This window comes from Mustela erminea, chromosome 11 (assembly GCF_009829155.1).
Source record: "Mustela erminea isolate mMusErm1 chromosome 11, mMusErm1.Pri, whole genome shotgun sequence".
Taxonomy (NCBI): Eukaryota; Metazoa; Chordata; class Mammalia; order Carnivora; family Mustelidae; genus Mustela; species Mustela erminea.
The window spans coordinates 11,328,347-11,342,974 of record NC_045624.1 but is presented as its reverse complement, the minus strand read 5'-3'; the positions used below and the strand labels follow the sequence as shown (position 1 = coordinate 11,342,974).

At 44.1% G+C, this 14,628-nt stretch overlaps 1 protein-coding gene across 5 annotated transcripts; it reads left to right on the top strand.

Annotated features, from left to right (window-relative positions):
* Positions 1-1,089: 1,089 nt before the first annotated feature.
* Positions 1,090-5,827, top strand: GSTK1 (glutathione S-transferase kappa 1). 5 transcript variants are annotated; one of them, XM_032304889.1, is made up of 8 exons: positions 1,380-1,534; positions 2,109-2,190; positions 2,391-2,519; positions 2,811-2,911; positions 3,078-3,113; positions 4,728-4,844; positions 5,137-5,314; positions 5,574-5,827. In XM_032304889.1, exons 1-8 carry the CDS (start codon positions 1,463-1,465, stop codon positions 5,621-5,623), a joined length of 765 nt encoding a protein of 254 aa, XP_032160780.1. In that variant the 5' UTR covers positions 1,380-1,462; the 3' UTR covers positions 5,624-5,827. The 5 variants fall into 5 exon arrangements, with proteins under 5 accessions (XP_032160778.1, XP_032160777.1, XP_032160779.1 ...); XM_032304890.1 differs by having other exon boundaries at positions 1,384-1,534; positions 5,221-5,314; XM_032304887.1 differs by lacking the exon at positions 2,109-2,190 and having other exon boundaries at positions 1,090-1,534; positions 5,221-5,314.
* Positions 5,828-14,628: the final 8,801 nt, after the last annotated feature.

The following is a 14,628-nucleotide window of genomic DNA, read 5'->3' as shown; positions in this document are numbered from 1 at the left end:
CTGACATAATTCAAGGAGAAGGGCACTTCACCTTTCTGGTATACTTCCATAATATCCCAATCCCAACCTAGACATAAAAAAACATCAAACCCAAATTGAGGGACATTCTACAAGACACATGACCAATACTTTTCAAAAGTGTCAAGGTCGAGAAACACAAGAAAAAGTCAAGAAACTTTCACAGATAGGAGGAGACTTAAGAGGACAACTACATGCTAGGTGGTAGCCTGGAATGAATCCTGGAACAGAACAAGGATAATTGTGGAAAAATGAAATCTGAATGAAGCCCATCATCTAGTTAATAGTAATGTACCAATGTTAATTTCTTAGTTTTGATCATCATACCACGGTTATGTAAGGTGTCCCCTGTTAAGGAAAGCTGGATAAGGGGTATCTAGAAACTCTCTGTACTATCTTTACAACTCTTCTGTAAATCTATAAGTCATGCCTAAATATTAAGGTTTTTAAAAATAAGTGGTGACTTACTTTTAAAATAAAATACTATTATGAGGCTAAATTTGCTCTTGGATACTTTTAAATAAAAATTGCTGGAGAAATGTGTAATTTTTCAGTTTCAGTTATTCCAAAGCAATTAGTTCAATTTGCAAGTGGGTGAAAATAGCATCCTTGTTTCATTTCGTACGTTCTACTCTATGTAAATGTTTACAGTCTTTGTGTTCTAGTAGCTTAAGGTTGTTTTTCTAATGAATACAAATGAGAAGTGGAATCTTTATTGTTATGTTTTCCAATTCATAAAATTAGTAACATTAACAATAATTTTAATAAAATTAAAAAGATATTTTAAGAAATTATTTCCCTGCAGTAAATGTAATCCCAGTGTAAGAGGATATGACATATTCACAAATAGAAATAGGACACACCATTCTCCGTTATCTTTCCGATTATCGTGGCAGAGAGGCCTCCTTCTCTCCTGCAATCACTCTCAGAAAAGTACAAAAAATGTCTAATTGGGCACTTCTTAGTCTGCCCCGGTCTCACAAAGTTCCTGCAAGCGCCAAGTCACGCCAATAACTAACATGTATCCATCCTCACAAGGCTATACGAGGTAGGGGTTATCACCACGTAGGTCCGTTTTAAAGAGGAATGACGAAGAAACTGAGGTTCAGAGAGGCACTGGGGCCTGCCAAAGCAGCACAGCTAAGTGAGAGGGACAGTAAACAACTCAAACACCCGCTTAGGCCCCAGACGTCGGCGGAGACCAGGAGGCGCGCAGAGCGGCCGGAGGCTGCGCAGGGGTGCTGGTGGGGGCGGTGTGTCCCTGGGAGCCACGCCCTCCCCAGGGGGCCGAGCCCCAAGCGCCCTTTGGCCGGACTTGGCCCCGGGCGCTTTTCCTCGCGCGCGGCTGCGCAGTGGAGGCGGGGCCGGGGGCCGTCCTCCGGGGCAGGCCGGGAATCGGGGCGGGGTCGGCGCGCAGGCACAGGGAAACGCGCGCTGCTGCAGCATGGGACCCCTGCCGCGAACCCTGGAGCTCTTCTACGATGTGCTGTCACCCTACTCCTGGTTGGGCTTCGAGGTGACTCCGGGAGCCCCCTTGGTTGGGGCTTGGAGGGCAAGGGCGGAGGGAATGGGGAGGCGGGGCGCGGGGACCGTGATCTCGTGAAATTCTTGGCACTGCCAGCCGGGGGTGAAAGTCATTTTGTGTCTCTAAACGGGATACGGTCGCTGGCTCCAGATCGACCCTTTATAGCCTAAGGCAGTGGTTTCCCACGACGGTTTGGAATAAGGGGAGTAACTCCAAAGAATCAAGGAGAAATCCATGGCACAGCCCTCTCAGCCTACTCCGAAGTTAGTTTGGGGGCGGGGGGGGGGGGGTGCCGTGCAGAATAGGATGGTAGGGTAGCTGTCCACTGAACAAAGATCCTGGGATCGATCTCTTGGGATGGAGCAAAGTTCATGGGATTGATTTCTGGTAGTGGAGTTTTGCCGTTTAAAACCAAATAGTGTAGGGTGTTCGCATAACCCTTACTCTTCTGCACTTAGAGCCTCTGGCTAATCAGTTGCCATAGAACACCCCTCCCTCTCCCGTGGCCATTTTCACTGTGTCCGTCTTACACACTGGCTCCCCATCTCCACCTCTGCTCCCTCAGGTCCTGTGCCGGTACAAGAACATCTGGAACATCAGCCTGCAGTTGCGCCCCACCTTCATTGCAGGGATCATGAAAGACAGTGGTGTGAAGGCAAAAGTGTTTGGGACAGAGATTTGAGGGAGGGCAGCTTTCAAAGGTCCAGGGGGACTGCCCTCAAATGGGTCTTTATATTGGCACCAGCAGCTAGTAATTTGCACTCTGCTGAAAACCCGGGTAGGGGTCCCCTCAGGCCTGGGACCCTTAGGTAGGCTCTCACCAGTGTGCCCAAATTTCCACTTGCAGGAAACCAGCCACCAGCTCTGCTTCCCCGCAAAGCCCAGTACTTGAGAAATGATGTCAGGCTCCTGGGACAGCATGTCCAGGTTCCCGTGCAGTTCCCCAAGGATTTCTTCTCTGTGATCCTTGAAAAAGGTAGAGTGAGCTACAGATGGGTTATCAAGTGGAAGGCAGCAAAGGCCAGGAAGTAGGAGGTGGCAGCCACATGAAATGAAACAAAGCGTGGGAAAACACGGGTCAGCGCTGAGTGACAGCAGCTTGTGGGGCCCTGAGGGAAAGAAGAGCCGGATACACTAGTTATGAGAAATTTGGGTGGGAGGGTGAGGGCAGTTGAGCCGCTCCGGGGGTGTCAGAAGCAGGAAAGAGCCGGTCCTCCATGGGAAACAAGCTAGAAGAGCCCTGCCTCTGAGTACCTCTGCCCCACAGGAAGTTTATCAGCCATGAGATTCCTCACTGCTGTGAGCATGGAACACCCAGAGATGCTGGAGAAAGTGTCCAGGGAACTATGGATGCGTGTCTGGTCACGGGTGCGTGCAGAGCTCTGGGAACCTACTTAGGAGACCCTGGATAACGTGCTGACCCTCCCCTAGAACCTGATTCCCAGAGTCCTAGTCCTGCCCATTGTTCACTGGCCTGCTGTCCACCCATCTCAACCCTCACTGCCTCCACTCCTGCCAAGTGTTCCCTTCTCAGGATGAAGACATCACGGAGCCCCAGAGCATCCTGGCTGTGAGTATCCTGACTCTGTCCCCATCCCTCTCACTGTGAAGCTGAGAACAGCTGACATTTAAAGGCAAAGAGGACACAGTTTTCATATTGGGTGGAAGAGGTCACAGTTATTTGGGGAGAAAGGATATCTGTATTTGAGGAGCGAAATTCCTGAAAGGTTGGAACTCAGAGGACTCTCAAAAGAATATATCTCATGGTTGAAAGGGAAAGTGCAAAATTCTACATGGGTGGATTTTATTTCATGAAAGAACTCAGTGGGAGGGAGATGTTACATGTTGGCACCCCCAGGTGGGGAGGGATGATCTATTGGCCCCAAACACTCCCAACACCAGACCTCACTGATAATATCCAGAGTAGAAAGCAGGAGACTTTACAGACAGGCTTTAAAAAGAAAAAAAAAACAGAGAGAGAGATAACGGACTCAAGCCAGAATCCCACAGAAGCCTGAGTGGAAACACATGGAAATAGCTCAAAACATTTAAATGTGTGCCAGCCATAGATGAGGGTATAAAAAGTTAAGTTTGTCTTTGGGATTAAATCAGGAAATTCAAAACGGTATTTTTCCTGCAGTTTACAAGAGATAGTTGAGGCATATTCAAATTTAATACATAAAATGGCAAATCAACAAGGAATGGCCAATATGTTCCTCCAGTGTTTTTATTCCTGCAAAGTATATGCACAGGCTTGTCTTGCCATTACTAAGAAACAATCATTTTCCATACCATTGTAAATTCTTTCAAAGTATCATTCTTAGTTTCTACACAGCAGTCCATTCAGTGGGCCTCCTTTTGCTTACTTAACTGTTTCCCTGTTGTTGAACATTTGGTCCGGGACACAATTCTCTCATGTAGCCAACTCCAAGACCCTGTCACATTAGAAAATACCTCATGACTTCCTGTTTCCCCCCTCCAAGTTGAGGAGGTCAGACTACAGTGGTTCTCAACCTTGGCTGTATATTTTAGTCACCTGGAGCACCTGGGCACTGCCTACCAAAAATCACGATGTAATTGTTCTAGGGGGTGACCTATGAGTGGGATTTTTTTAAAAGCCCCCTCGGAAGATTCTAGGATGCAGCCAAAATGGAGAACCACTAACCCCAAATGATACTGAAAACCCCCAATAGAAACGCTTATTCTTGTTAAGCCCTGCCGGTGACTATCTCCCTGTGCCTTGCTCAAAAGTCCTCAGGAAATGCCATAAGAATTATAGCCCAGCCCTTGATTTTAAAAAAAGCACAAGATACTCGGGAATTCTGAGAAGTAGAAAGGCGAGAGCCCAGATTCCAGTGTTGGCTCTGCCACTAACAAGTTCTTGAATGCCAACCAAGTCAGGTACTGCCTCTGGGCAGCAGTCCCCTCTTGGTTAATAAGTTAGAGAGCTCGTTTCTAAAATGCCCTCTGGCTTTAAATTTCTGCACCCTGTTCTTTCCACCAATCACAAGATTTTAAGGGGGGGCGGGGCGGAGAAAAACAGGCCCTGTTAGCAAAAACGGACCTCTGTGGGTGGGTGAGTAAAGGCCTTACCAGGAAAATGGGAGCAGAAAATAAAGACCAGAATTTCTTCTGAGCCCTACCTCACTAATACACAGTCGTGTTCCCCACCGCCTTCCCTCAGGCTGCAGAGAAGGCTGGCATGCCTTCAGAACAAGCCCGGGGACTTCTGGAAAAGATCTCAACACCAAAGGTGAAGAACAAGCTCAAGGAGACCACTGAGGCAGCCTGTAAATACGGGGTGAGCGATTCTTGATGTGGGTCCCCAACCCCAGTGCTAAAGACTGAGGCCAAGCACCTGCTGGGTCCCCATGCTCCTGTTCTAAAAGTTGCTCCCAACATGAGTGCTCCCAGCTGTCCAGACAGCCCTTATCCTTTCCCTTCCTGACCCAGAGTCCAAGGAAAGGAAGGGAGGGAGCTCGATGGTGAGAGGAAAGACAGAGCATCTAAGAATTAGAAACAGAAAACTCCTAAAGCTGTGGAGCCTCTTAGCAGACACCTCTTAGATGTCTGCTTTGCTTCTATGACCTCAGACGAGTACCGACTCAGCCTTCTATCCCAGCCATAATGAACACCTGCTCCATCCCCTTCCTCCCTGCGCTAACTGCTCTCTCCAGGCTTTTGGGCTGCCGATCACAGTGGCCCATCTGGATAACCAAACCCACATGCTGTTTGGCTCTGATCGGATGGAGTTGCTGGCACACCTGCTGGGTAAGTTACAGGTTCATGGTGAGCGGCCCTCAACCCCAGCCCACCCCCATTTACCAGTTGACCAGGACAGATACAGAGCAAAAAAAAAAAATATTCTATGTATTTCCAGCAATGAAGCCTTATACACAGAGGTTCTCAGGGCTGAATGTGAAAAAGGCCACTTTTACCCCCCTAGAAGAGAATGATGCCAAACAGAGCTCTTCCTAGAAAACCACTGGGGGCTTGTGGGGCCAGCCTCTGACTGATTTTCTCCATCTAGGAGAGAAGTGGATGGGCCCTGTGCCTCCAGCCACAAACGCCAGACTTTAAGGATGGCCAGGAGAAGCAAAACTATTGGGATAAAAAGCAGACCTTCTGCTTCCCCTTCTTCCACTGTGTGACACTGGGACTCTGGTTTCTCTGATAGAGGTTCCTCTGTGGTCCTGGGAGTTGCTGTAGAGGGGGTCGCGTAGTGCCCCAAACTCTGCTTTCCCTCAGAATAAACATAATGCCATGAGGCAGCATATTTCTGGATCTGTGTCCTCTCTGATGTTTGTATGTTCTTCCTGCAGTCACCTCCTATCCACTCTAGGTGTTTGTGAACAGCTCTTTCCATACTGTGAGCCCTGCTGCCCATCTCAGGGCAGCTTATGTGGAAAGAGAGGGAACAGTCCCTCTTCAGGGATGGAAAAAAGCCAGATGTATTCTGTAGCTAACCAGTTTGGAGGTTACTGTCTTCTGACCAGCCACAGTGCCTGAGAGAGCTGGGATCAGAAAAAGCCAGAACTTGGCTGAGCTTCTGCCCAGATATTTGAACCAACTCCAACTACACTGACTAGCAGAACCAGAGCAAGGTGGCAGCACAGGGCCACAGGCTGAAGTTGCCGTGGCCTGGGAAGTTGCTCACCCACAAAGCAGATTCTGAGTAAACCCCAGGGCCTCTCTCCCTGGCCTAGTATAACCCCTGTTCCTTCCCACACAAACCTACAGCTTTCCCACTCCCTCAATTATTTATCCAAAGGCCCTGCTCTGTATGTGCCAGCTGTGCAATAATCAGTTGTTTCAGTAGTCTTTTGACCTGGTTGACAGTACCCTAAAACCATACTTGGACATCTGTTGGGAAGCAGGAACCACTGTTGGCTCAGTGGCTCCAGAGGCATTAAGAGGGGATTCCTTGCCCCTGCCCTCTGGCTTTTTCTGCCCTCAGAGCTCATTTCCCCCTCTTAGCCGCCTTCACTTGCTGTTCTCCTCTTCTCCCCCCTTCTGTTATTCCAGCACACTCCAGGATTTCCAGTGATCTTACTAGGCTAATCTGCTCACCAAGGCCAGAAGTATATCTCCCTTTTTCAAAGACTTCATGACATGTACAGTTAATATAAATTTAAATATGGGAAAATGTCCAATAAGAAACAGAAGAGCAAATTAAAATGTTACTTCTCATATATTGAAATCACATATTTAAGCATATAGAAGTTCTCATATATGCTGACAGCATGGTGGTAGAGAAAAAGTTTTGTGAATAAAGATGCTTGTCTCAATAGTGTCTGTGATATCAAGTAACTTAATATAAAAAATAGGATGTTTGAATAAGTCATGGTACATCCTGGATATAAGGTTTCATAGCCATCAAAAATTATATATGTTTTGGGGCACCTGGGTGGTTTAGTCATTAAGTGGCTGCCTTTGGCTCAGGTCATGATCCCAGGGTCCTGGGATCAAGCCCCAAGTCAGGCTTACTACTCAGCAGAGAGCCTGCTTCTCCCTCTCCCTCTGCCTGCTGATTCCCCTACTTGTGCTCTTTCTCTCTCTCTCTCTCTCTGTCAAAGAAATTAATAAATAAAATCTTTTAAGAAGTTTTATATATATATATATTTAAAGATTTATTTATTTGAGAGAGAGGGAGCATGCACAAAAGTGGGAATGGCAGACAGAGGCAAAGAAAAATCCGAAGCGGACTCCTCACAGAGTGGGGAGCCTGACATGGGGCCCGATCTCATGACCCTGAGTGCATGACCCAAGCCAAAAACCAAGGGTCACTCAACTGACTTTGCCACCCAGGCACCCTCAAAAATTCTACTGTAAAGAATTTCAACATTGGAAATTCTTAGAATATTATTTGGAAAAAAGATGAAACTACCTAGTATGATCTCAGTTATGTCTTGATGTAATAAAAATACATTATAGAGGACACAAATACATTAATCCTGGAATAAAATATGCCAAAATGTTTCCATTTCATTTGTACACTTTTTGAAATGATCATTTATTCTGACATATGAAAAAATATATAATATTTAAATGAAAAAATAAAAGAATTTAGGGCGCCTGGGTGGCTCAGTGGGTTAAGCCGCTGCCTTCGGCTCAGGTCATGATCTCAGGGTCCTGGGATCGAGGCCCGAATCGGCTCTCTGCTCAGCAGGGAGCCTGCTTCCCTCTCTCTCTCTGCCTGCCTCTCTCTCTACTTGTGATCTCTCTCTGTCAAATAAATAAATAAAATCTTAAAAAAAAAAAAAAAGAATTTTTAGATTCACATTTGGGCACAGTTGTTTTTGAAATGCTATCATTTGCTTAACTTAATCCTAAATCTTATCCCAGGCTAATGTGACATAATCTTTTATTGTAGATTTGTATCTGCCAGCTCTGCCCAATCTTCCTTCAAGGAGTCTAGCATTCTATTTTCCTAATCTATAGCAAATTTAATCTCTGGAGGAATGAGACAATTTCTAGACTAAACCTTACAAATATAGTTTATATTACAATGTCTGAACTTCTCAGTAAAATCCAACAGTCAGGGTTCGCCAAAGAAACAAATAATAGACCATTTATAGGTATATATAAAAGGAGTTCTGTTATCCTTTTGGCTAACATGGTTATGGAGATTGGCTCACATGGTTATGGAGGCTGAGAAGTCCCACAGTCTGCCATCCGCAAGCTGGAGGCCCAGGAAAGCGGGCTGGTGGTGTAGTTCCAATCCAGAATCTAAAGGCCTGAGAACCAGGAGCACCTGTGTCTGAGGGCAACAGAACACAGATGTTTCAGTGCAAGCAGAGAAAGCAAGTTTGCCCTTTGCTTTTTGTTCCATTCAGGCTCTCAACAGATTGCATAATACCTCCACACACACTACTGAGGGCCACCTTCTCTACTCTGTGGATTCAAATACTAGTCTCTTCTGGAAACACCCTCATGGACACACGCAGAAATGTTTTGTCAGCTCTCTGAGTGTCCCCTACTCAGTTGACACATCAAAGTAACTATCAGTGAGAAAAGGGGAAGCCCCCAAAGGCAGCTGTATTTTAAAATAAAAGAACTTTTTTCTAACCCAAAGAGTTTCATACTATTAGCTTCTTCCTCTCCGCCCCTTCATCAACAGTCCTAGTGCGATATAAAATTTGCAGTTACGTCAGTACTCAGAATTCACTGAACCACTTTTTTGCATTGCAGTTCAAATTTGAAGCTTACCAAAAAACATGCTTCTAAAACAAACTCCTTAAGTAAAATTTCTAGAATTATATTTTTTACAGGCCCAAAACGAAAGCATTAGTTAACAACAGAAGGTTTCAGAGGCATGTGGTAAAACAAAAGGGAAAAAAACCACAGTACCAAGTGAAAAGTCTCCCCTTTGTCATTCCCATTCTCTGGTTTTTCTGTGTGTGCAACCAGAAATGTCCATGTGTTTTAACATACAAATGTCAGGCATGATTCAGAGGACTCAGTCTACCCTTCATCCAGTTTCCCCAGCAGTAACATCTTGTGCAGCTACAGCACAACGACACAACCAGGAAACTGACCGCGATTCACTCCATCAAACCCTGTTCAGATTCCACTACTTTCTGGTGCACTCATTTGTGTGTCTTTTTTTTTTTCTGTGTGATGTGTGTGGGACCACCATCACAGACAAGATACAAAATATTTCTAGCATAAGGGGTCCTCATGTTTCCATTTCATAGCTAGGCTACCTTCTGTCCTCCCCACTACCCTAAGCCCTGGCAATGACAATCTGTTCTTCATATAGTTTTCTCATTTCAAGAGTGCTATATTAATGGCGTCAGACTGGCTTATCTTCACACACAAGGTATTGTGTGTCTCAGTGGTTTGTTCTTTTTATTGCTGAGTAGTATTCCATGGTATGGATGTGCCAGAGTTTGTTTGACCTGTTGAAGGACATTTAGGTTGTTTTCATTTTAGGGCTATTACAAATAAACCTGCTATTCTTTTTTTTTTTAAGATTTTATTTATTTATTTGACAGACAGAGATCACAAGTAGGCAGAGAGGCAGGCAGAGAGAGAGGGGGAAGCAGGCTCCCTGCTGAGCAGAGAGCCAGATATGGGGCTCGATCCCAGGACCCTGGGATTGTGACCTGAGCTGAAGGCAGAGGCTTTAACCCACTGAACCACTCAGGTGCCAAACCTGCTATGAATAGTCTTGTACAGGTTTTTGTGTGCATGCAGATTTTCATTTTAGGGGGTTCAGGAATACAGTTGCTGGGTCATATGGTAAGTGTATGTTTAATTGTACAAAGAACTGCTACGTTTTAGCCAACTGGCCAAACCATCTTAACCTTCCCACCAGATATGTGTAAGTGATCCAGTTTTTCTGCATCTTCACCGGCATTTGGTGTCATTACTCTTTTTTTAATTTTAGCCATTCTGATAGGTGTGAAAGTGCTGTCTCATTGTGATTTTAATTTGCATTTTCCTAAGGAATAATGGATATCTTTTTGTGTACTTCGCCACCTGTACATCCTCTTCAGTGAAATATCTGTTCACACCTTCTGCCCATCTTTTTCTTTATTTTTAAAAAATATTCTTTTATTCCCTCTTTATACTCTTCTGCTCTTTTCTTTTTTCTAAATTTCATTTTATGTTTTCAGTGTTCTAAGATTCATTGTTTATGCACCACACCCACTGCTCCATGCAGTATGTACCCTTAATACCCACCACCAGGCTCACCCAACCCCCCACTCCCCTCCCCTCCACAACCCTTAGTTTCTCAGAATCCACAGTCTCTCATGGTTCGTCTCCCCCTCCGGTTTCCCCCAATTCATTTTTCCTTTCCTTTTCCCAATGTCCTCCGTTTTTATTCCTTATGCTTCACAAGTAAGTGAAATCATGTGATAACTGACTCTCTCTGCTTAACTTACTTCATTCAGCATAGTCTTCTCCAGCCCCGTCCATGTTGATACAAAGGTTGGGCATTCATCCTTTCTAACTGGATTGTTTTTGAAATGTCCATATTGTCCTTAATAGTTTGTTTATAAGTAGGCTTCACACCCAGTGTGGAGCCCAACGTGGGGCTCAAACTCACAACCAAGACTTGAGCCGAGATCAAGTCAGATGCTTAACCAACTGAGCCACCCCAGCACCCCTTTTTAATTTTTTTTAAGTAGGCTCCACACCCAATGTGGGGCCCAAACCCAACAACCCTGAGATTAAGAATTGCATGCTCTACTGACTGAGTCAGGCAGCCCCTTAACCGCATATCTTAAAAGAATGTACCAACTATAAGAACACATTTTGAGACAACTGGGGGAAAATAACATGGACTGAATATTAGGTGATACTAAGAAATTAATATTGATTTCATTAAGTGTGATAATGGCAGGGTGGCTGGGCACAGATTAAGTTCTCATCAGTTGGAACTACATTCTGAAACAGGGTGGAAATGACATGCTGACTTTAAAAAGTGGGAGAGGTGGAAAGAGTAGATGAAATGTAATTATTGAAGCTGAGTGATGGGTACATGGAAAGTTCATTACACTGTTCTTTCCTTTTTTATGTGTGTTGGGCTATTTCCATAATAAAAATGTCTTGAAAAAGTACTGACTGCCTGGCTTAGTCAGTACAGCATACAACCTTTGATCTCAGGGTCATGAACTTGAGCCCCACAGTAGTTGTAGAGTTTACTTTAAAAAAGAAAATGTACTGAGATTTCAATTCTGTGATGTTACACATTCTCACCCTGTCCCCACAGTGTTGTGCATACAAGGTCAGCCCCAGCTTCATGGACTTGCAACCTGTGCACTCACACAGGGCCTCATGACTGCTTTGATGCTCTGCCTTGTCTTGAAATTCTTAATTTCAATTAAGGGCCCTGCATTTTCCAGTTTTGCACCAGACCTCACAAAGTATGTACTGTGCTGCTCCTGTAAGCACATAATACATGCTGAGTAACTGCATGTCAAATAAATGAGCACCCCCCCCACAAAAAAAAAATAATAATAAAAAAGCAGACTATGAGCGAAAGAAAGGAAAAAGAGATGGGGATGGCAAAGGAGAAGGAGATAACTAGGTCAAGGGGGAGATATGGGAAGTCTCAAAGTAGAAAAAGCTGAATGGGGGCTGCAGGAAGGGATGCTGCTGGGGAGGTGCCCAGAGAAAGCAAGAGTCCAGCCAGAAGACGAACCTAGGGCGTACTATTCATCTTTCTCCTCAGAGGAATCACAGTGCTTCATTTGACCACAATTCCCAGGGTTAAGCAAAAGTGGAAGCAGAAAGAATTAGCCACTTCGGACTCCAGGGAAAGAGGGGATTGGTGGCTAGGAGGCCAACTGGACCACTGTTCCTCACACATCCCATGATCTCAATCCCGGAGAGTTCCTTCAGTGTCTTTGCAGGGGACTGGGGAAAACTAAAATCCTTGGCCTGCATCAGACCAACTTCCTCCAAGTCCATGTTCAAGGGTATGGCTGGCTCTAGCTGATGCCAGATGAAAAAAAGCCTGGAAAGGTGGGGAGGCAATCGAGGAAGGAGCAAGGGATCGAAAGATCATGAATCATTAACTCAGCAAATATTCACTAATTGCCAGCCAATGATATAAGTATTTATTATCCACTCCATTCATAATGACGAGATGGACGTAAAAGGACTATAAACAAACCCCATCTGTATCCATGATGCATTCAGATCCCCACCCTTGTCAGCCCCAAGTCTCTGCTGGGAAGCACAGCACCACTTTGTTCCTTGTCACCTTGTACCCGGTCTTACAGTTAGTTATGTACACGTTTCTCCTCTCACGAACAGTCACCTCTTTATGATAGAGAGTGATATTCCTACACAGGACCTTACAGCGTCCTGTGTAGCAAGTAAATAGTAAAAATTTATTGAATCCAAGTCCGTGGGCAAACAGATATTCCTGCAATGTGAGCAGGAGAGTAAATTTTTATAACTCCTTTTGAGAGCAAATGGCAATATATATCAAAAACTTCACTTTCAGGAATTTTTCTGATTTATACAAATGAGTAAAAATATGTATATAGAGGCACCTGGGTGGCTGTTGTTAAACATCTGCCTTTGGCTCAGGTCATGATCCCAGGGTCCTGGGATCGAGCCCCACATCAGGCTCCTTGCTCAGAGGGAGGCCTGCTTCTCCCGCTCCAACTTCCCCTGCTTGTGTTCCCTCTCTCACTGTCTCTCTCTCTGTCAAATAAATAAGTAGAATCTAAAAAAAAAAAAAAAGACATGTATACAAAGATAGGAATTGCAAAATCCTAGATAAAAACTAAATGGTTATCACTTGGATAACAAAGTTATCAGTGGTTATCATTAAATAAATTAATTGTTTCATAAAATAGAAACTATTTTCAAGAGCATAATAGATGGAAAGAAACCAAAACAATAGTTGCCTACAGGGTTGACAGGGAGGGGGCATGAGGGACCTTTCTAGATGATAGCAATGCTTCGTATCTTGATTGGAGTTTGCGTTACACAGGTATAACTCTTTATCGAAACTTACGGAGTGGTCCACTAAAAATCTTTGCTGAACACTGTAGACAAATTTTATTTCAAAAGAGAAAACATTAACTAATATTTAACTCTACTTTCATGCATGCAGTAAGATGAAATAGCTTACGGGTCACACAGCAAATAAGCAGTAGGAGTGAGATTTGAAACCTGGGCTGCACATCTCTAAAAATATGTGCTTAACCACAACCACAAATACCTCTCTGTTTTCTCTTATTTACGGACATTCTCATGTGGGACTCCTCTGCCACTATCTGCAGACATCTCATAAACACAATGCTTTTTTTGTCTCTGGGTAACAACCACACTCAACTTCTCAAATTTGAGAATTACTTTTTGTGGCTCAGTGCCGAATAGCTGAGACGGAGGGACAGCCTGAACCTCATATTCGTTCGGTGCGTTCCCAGTGAGCTTTGTGCAGTTTTACACCTAGATGATGAGAGTAAGAATGCGTATTTATCCTTATGTACTTGAGAATTCATCATTTATGGGAAGCATTTCCATCCCAGAAATAGCAGTGATGCTGATACACTTCATATTAAATCATTATCCACCTTCGCTACACATTTGAAAGCACTGTGGGTGAGGTAACAAACACAAAGAGAAACACTCAAAACTGAGTTAAAAAGGAAAGACTCTGAGTTTGATTCTAACTCAGCAAATCTACTTTCTCTGCTGATTTCCTCCTCTGTAACATGAAAATGATAATCAGACTCGCGCACACGATTGTCAAGGATCAAATGAGATTGGGCCAATTTGTTTGTGCACACACACCACATACGTTGTCTTCTCACCTATGCTGTTTTTTTAAAAAGTTAACCTGCACATTGGGCTTCTAGAGCTATTCAGGTAAAAGTCTTACCTTTCGTAATCAGTCTTAATTAGCTCATAAAAGATAAACATCCCGATACAGGGGCTGCAACCATAATTTCCCATTCTTGCCTTATATATTGATAACTTTCTTTAATCTTCTCATAATCTCTTTTGCTGCCTTTGCTCTCTAAAGATTAGCCTTAAGACGCCAAACAGTGGGGGAAATAACGTCCAGGGAAGACCCCAGAGTTATAATTTTAGAATGTCAAAGGTGTTTTGTTAAATTATCATTACTAAATCAGCCAAAAAGTGTGTTTAGAGTTGGATGACATAATGTTTAAGAGTCAGGTTTCTGGAGTGGGACTACTGATTCAAATCATGGCCCCAACCTTTATTAGCTATACATTTTCCTCGAGTTTCTGATCGCATCTATAAAACGAACATAATAATAGCAACTCTCTCTTATTATATTTTAAATTACTTAATTTGTGTAAAGCATTTAGCACAGTGAGCAATACACAAAACGCACATGTTGGCCACAAGTATAAAGCAAACTCAGATTCAGAAACACAAAATCACAAGAATACGGAGGTGTACAGAAGTGCTCAGTGGTAGACATTAACTACCTCTCACAGAAGTCTGTCAATTATCTCTGCTTCTCCCCCTCCCCCACCTCCCATTTCCCTTCACTATTCCCTCCCAAAATGAGGTGGGCATAGTGGGTGCACCTAGGGCAGTAATCTGACCTCTGACACGGTGGTTTGTAGAGACAGGCGAGTAGA

Excerpts from the sequence above, each read along its gene's own strand:
- GSTK1 (XM_032304886.1), top strand. The coding sequence starts at position 1,105 with ATGACGAAGAAACTGAGGTTCAGAGAGGCACTGGGGCCTGCCAAAGCA. Across the intron at positions 3,114-4,727 it reads AGCCCCAGAGCATCCTGGCT|GCTGCAGAGAAGGCTGGCAT; the intron begins GTGAGTATCCTG and ends GCCTTCCCTCAG. Across the intron at positions 5,315-5,573 it reads GTTGCTGGCACACCTGCTGG|GAGAGAAGTGGATGGGCCCT; the intron begins GTAAGTTACAGG and ends TTCTCCATCTAG.